The sequence below is a fragment of the Quercus lobata genome, chromosome 3, assembly GCF_001633185.2.
Source record: "Quercus lobata isolate SW786 chromosome 3, ValleyOak3.0 Primary Assembly, whole genome shotgun sequence".
In the NCBI taxonomy this organism is placed as follows: domain Eukaryota; kingdom Viridiplantae; phylum Streptophyta; class Magnoliopsida; order Fagales; family Fagaceae; genus Quercus; species Quercus lobata.
The window spans coordinates 25,493,545-25,498,000 of record NC_044906.1 but is presented as its reverse complement, the minus strand read 5'-3'; the positions used below and the strand labels follow the sequence as shown (position 1 = coordinate 25,498,000).

Sequence of the window (4,456 nt, the reverse complement as noted above, 5' to 3'; positions counted from 1 at the left end):
ACACATCATAGCTGTATCTGTTGTTGAAAGATGCGGATCCTATGTTGCTCATGAAAGCAGTCGTAATTTGGATATAGATGTTGAGTAGATCTGAAAGGAAGAGGGGTAATCAATTAGATTAGACAAACGTAAGTAAATGAGAAATTGTACTGGAACTGGATTCTTGAAATTGATTTGAGAGAGAACAGGAATGGCAAGAGAGTCAAGGAAATGAACAATTATTATTTATTAGTGAGACGAAGATCTGATAGTCTTGTCAGTTACACCAACCGGTCAATTATGAAATTACTTCCTTTTTTTTTTTTTTTTTTTTTTTTTTAATACAAGATAGAATTTCTACTCTAGCCTAATCTAAGTGTATGTCTGTGTGAAGCTCCCTCCTGGAGACTTGAACCTTGGCCCTTGCCCCCCCACACCCCACAAGCATTTATACTTGTGGAGTGACCACCACACCAAAGGTGCGTGGTGGTTGAAATTACTTTTTAAAGCGTGGGAAAAGTAGGAACAATTTATTTACCATTTATTTATGGAGTTTAGCTGTTACATTCTGACTCATCATTTTCAAACCTTTGGATTTTGGAGATTAGACCCTGAAGGAAATAACGAGGAAATTGCCTGCTTTTACCTGGATGATTTTCTACTTTACAAATACAATTACAGCACCAATAAAAAACATGTTGTGGGCCTAAAACTAGAAAATGTGTTTTGGGCCTAAAATAAGAACACGTTATGGGCTTAGGGGTGTGTGCGGTTCGGTAAGGGCGGTTTTTTTCCAAATTTATCACCGAACCAATTCAGATCGATTTTTTCATAATTGGAATCGATGCACACCGCCTAAGGTCGGTTTTCCGACCTATAGCGGTGCGGTTTTTGCGGTGCGGTTTAGTCGGTTTGGTCGGTTTAAAATATTAAAAAAAAGCTATTTTTACTAATAAAAAAATTGGGCTTGCAAGCCCAATATCAATATATCAACCTGTTCAAGAAACCTGTGCCAAATAATGTATTTTTCATTTCATAATGATCACATAATGATCCAAAATTTCAAACCTGTGCAAAATTTCACATAATGATCCATAATGATCACATAATGATCCAAAATTTCAAAATTGTATTTTTCATTTCAAACCTGTGCAAAAAATATGTTCACATAATGATCCAAATTTTTTCATTTCATTCACCATGCAAAAATATTTTGAAATTGCCTCAATAAGAGTTCAACTCCCAAAATACTATCATATAGCATATAATATCATTAGCGTCACTGTGTGTGACAGTGTCAATAACAATAAGCGTTAATGTATTTACTTAATAACGTATTACAAAACCATTTGTCATTGTTCACAAATGCCAAAAGGAAGATATACAAATTAAATTAGCATTTAGGCAAAAGAATGCTAATTGCTTGTATCCCCAATAATAATCCCACCCATGAATACCTAAATAACTATCATTAGTGAAAAGTCCACTACCAATAGCATGTACAGATATAATTAGCATATAGGCAAAAGAATGCTAATTCTTGTAAGTCCTTTGTCCAGTAAGTCTGTGCACTATGCATCATTCTAGAACTCCTACAAAATACTAAACAAAACAAAATAAACACGTGTTAATAACAATAAAACGTTTATAAATAATAGAATATTTATAATTAACACAAACGAATGAGAATAGCAAATATACTTACATAATACTAACTACTAACTAACTCCAAGTAAAGAGTAGCACATCACTCATCATCATCCAACACAACGGTGCTTGGATCCTCCTCCATAGACATTGGGCAAACCGATGCAATTTCTACAATCCCATTCAAAATATAATGATTCGTAAGCATTGAGCAAATAAATAAACAATTGATATATACAACAAACAAAATGAACATATATTTACCAGTGTTAATCTCAAAACCATCCATATCCTCCACATTATCCATGCACTCTCGAAGATTTATTGGTCTTTTTTTCTTTGCATCTTTCAACCAATTTTGGGTACAAATGAGGGCTTCAACTGTATTAGGAGATAGTGAACTATGGAACGAATCCAAAACACGCCACCCCCCCCCCCCCGGTGTACTATAAGCAAAACTCGGATGCAACTGTAGAGACAAGAATAGCCAACACATCACGTGCAATTTGGGAAAGGACTCGATTTCTAGAAGAATTCATTTTCCACCACATCAAGATGTCAAAATCTTCCACATCAGGGTCCTCAGAAGATTCCAACAAATACCTATCCAACTTAGATTTGCTTTCCACACTGTCCTCGTCCGCCAAGTGTTGCTTAAACCTATTGTTATAACTTTTAATGCGATCAGACAATGAAGCATTGCCAACACTTGGCCTAGAGTCCCTAGACAATGAAGCACCACTACCACTAGAACTCGAAGCTCCATTTTGTCCCACTCTCTCCACATACAACCTCTTCAATGCATCCTGAACTTTAGAGCTCATCGCATCCCCCTTGTCCTTTCCATACCACTCCCTAAACCAAAACTTTACATACTTCAATCTATACCTTGGGTCAAGAACAATAGTAACAAAAAAACATCAAATTAATATTATCCATACTTCCCCAATATTTATCAATTTTTTTTTCATCTCTACCGCCATACTCTTCAAAAGTGGATCCCTATCAACATTACACAACTGTTGCAATTGATCTTCAATGCTAATTAACTCATGGAAGTATGTATTAGAAGTGACAAACAAGGACCCAGAAAATCTAAGTGTCGCCTCATAAAATATGCCTAGAAATTTCACAAAGGTCTTGACATTTTCCCAATCAAGATAGTTAGGAGGACCAATGGGCTTTTTCCCATTCCCATCCGCTTCACAAAAATAAAGTTTGTAATGCTCATCCTCCTCTTCCAACCTATCAAATGCTCTCACAAATTTCAAAGCACAATCTAACATGAGATAAGTGGAACTCCACCTTGTTGGCACATCAAGGGACAACAAACATTTGGCTTTGATTTTCTCATTTTCAACACATTCTTGAAACTTCTCAAACCTTGAGGGAGAAGCTCTCACAAATCGCACCGCATTCCAAACTTTGACAATTGATTCATGAATGGACTTCAACCCACTTTGCACAATCAAATTCAAGATATGCGCACAACAACGCATATGCATGAACTCACCACCCAATATGCTACTATCTCTTTCTTTTGTTTTCTTCTTCACATAATCAATTGCCACCTCATTAGAACTAGCATTGTCCGCGGCGATTGTAAACAATCGGTCTATACCCCACTTCAACAAACATGACTCAATTGCTCTACCTATGGTGTCCCCTTTGTGATTAGCTATAGGGCAAAAGTTCAAGATTTTCTTTTGGTAAGTCCAATCCCCATCAATAAAGTGTGCAGTGACTACCATGTAGTTCAAGTTTTGTATGGATGTCCAAGTATCCGTTGTCACACAAACCCGTTACCCAACAAAAACCCTTCTCAAAACATCCACCTTACTAGAATAAATCTTCATACAAGCCCTTGCAATGGTAGTGCGATGGGGAATAGGAAACCTAGGCTCAACTATTTCCATAAATTCTTGAAAGCCTTGATGCTCCACAAATTTAAAAGGCAATTCATCAATGACAATCATCCTTGCCAATGCCAACCTTATCCTCTCTTCACTATAATTTGCAACCATTAACACATTTGAACCACTTTCCCCTTCTCTCTTTGCTTGGAAAGATAAAGTTTTTTGCTTATCATCACGGGGAAAAGGCCACTTCTTACACACCTTCATGTGTCGCAACATGCCCGAAGTACCATTTTTCTTACCATGACATTTATATTGATATTTACAATACTTGCATTAAGATCTAGGATTTTTGGGATCAAAACCAACCAACTTAATGAAGTGTTGCCATACTATGGACGGGTCCTTACCACCTTGTTTAGGTGATAGTGGGGGAAGTGATGCACCAAGTCCAATTGGTGCTACAGGTTCAGGTGGGTTAGGGTTAGCACTACCAGGACTAGGAGGAGGTAGGTTAGGGTCCCCAGGTGCACCAAATCCAGGTGGAGCATCGACATCCATCTAATAAAAAAATTTCCAAACAACAAAAAAACAAAGTTCCCACATCAATATCAAATTATAATTTTTCCAGCAAATGTAGTATCAAATAACTCACTCTCAATCAATGAATGTCACAACCAGATTCAATAATAGCAATAACTAATCAATTTAATTATAACAAGGCAACAAACAATAACATACTAACAATTATTAATCATTAGTTATTACTCAACAATTCATGTCACTAATATTAATAACAATTCAGAACTAGAGAATCAGCTTTTATTTTATGTTTATATTGAATAAATATAAAATAAAAGCTACTTTTATATATAATTATATATAAACTTAAAACAGATGTTACTAAGTACTAAAAATTTAAAATCATATTGTTGAATATAGTGAGTGTTTAGTGATTACCTCTCGATGAAGGA

At 35.8% G+C, this 4,456-nt stretch overlaps 1 protein-coding gene across 1 annotated transcript; it reads right to left on the bottom strand.

Moving 5' to 3' along the window:
• Positions 1–2,072: 2,072 nt before the first annotated feature.
• Positions 2,073–3,377, bottom strand: LOC115980635 (zinc finger BED domain-containing protein RICESLEEPER 2-like). Its single transcript, XM_031102865.1, has 2 exons — positions 2,707–3,377; positions 2,073–2,514 (listed from the first exon to the last, which is right to left on the bottom strand). The coding sequence occupies exons 1-2, from the start codon at positions 3,375–3,377 to the stop codon at positions 2,073–2,075; spliced, it is 1,113 nt and encodes a 370-aa protein (XP_030958725.1).
• Positions 3,378–4,456: the final 1,079 nt, after the last annotated feature.

Excerpts from the sequence above, each read along its gene's own strand:
- LOC115980635 (XM_031102865.1), bottom strand. The coding sequence starts at position 3,377 with ATGGTAGTCACTGCACACTTTATTGATGGGGATTGGACTTACCAAAAG. Across the intron at positions 2,515-2,706 it reads CTTAGATTTTCTGGGTCCTT|GTATAGATTGAAGTATGTAA; the intron begins GTTTGTCACTTC and ends TCTTGACCCAAG.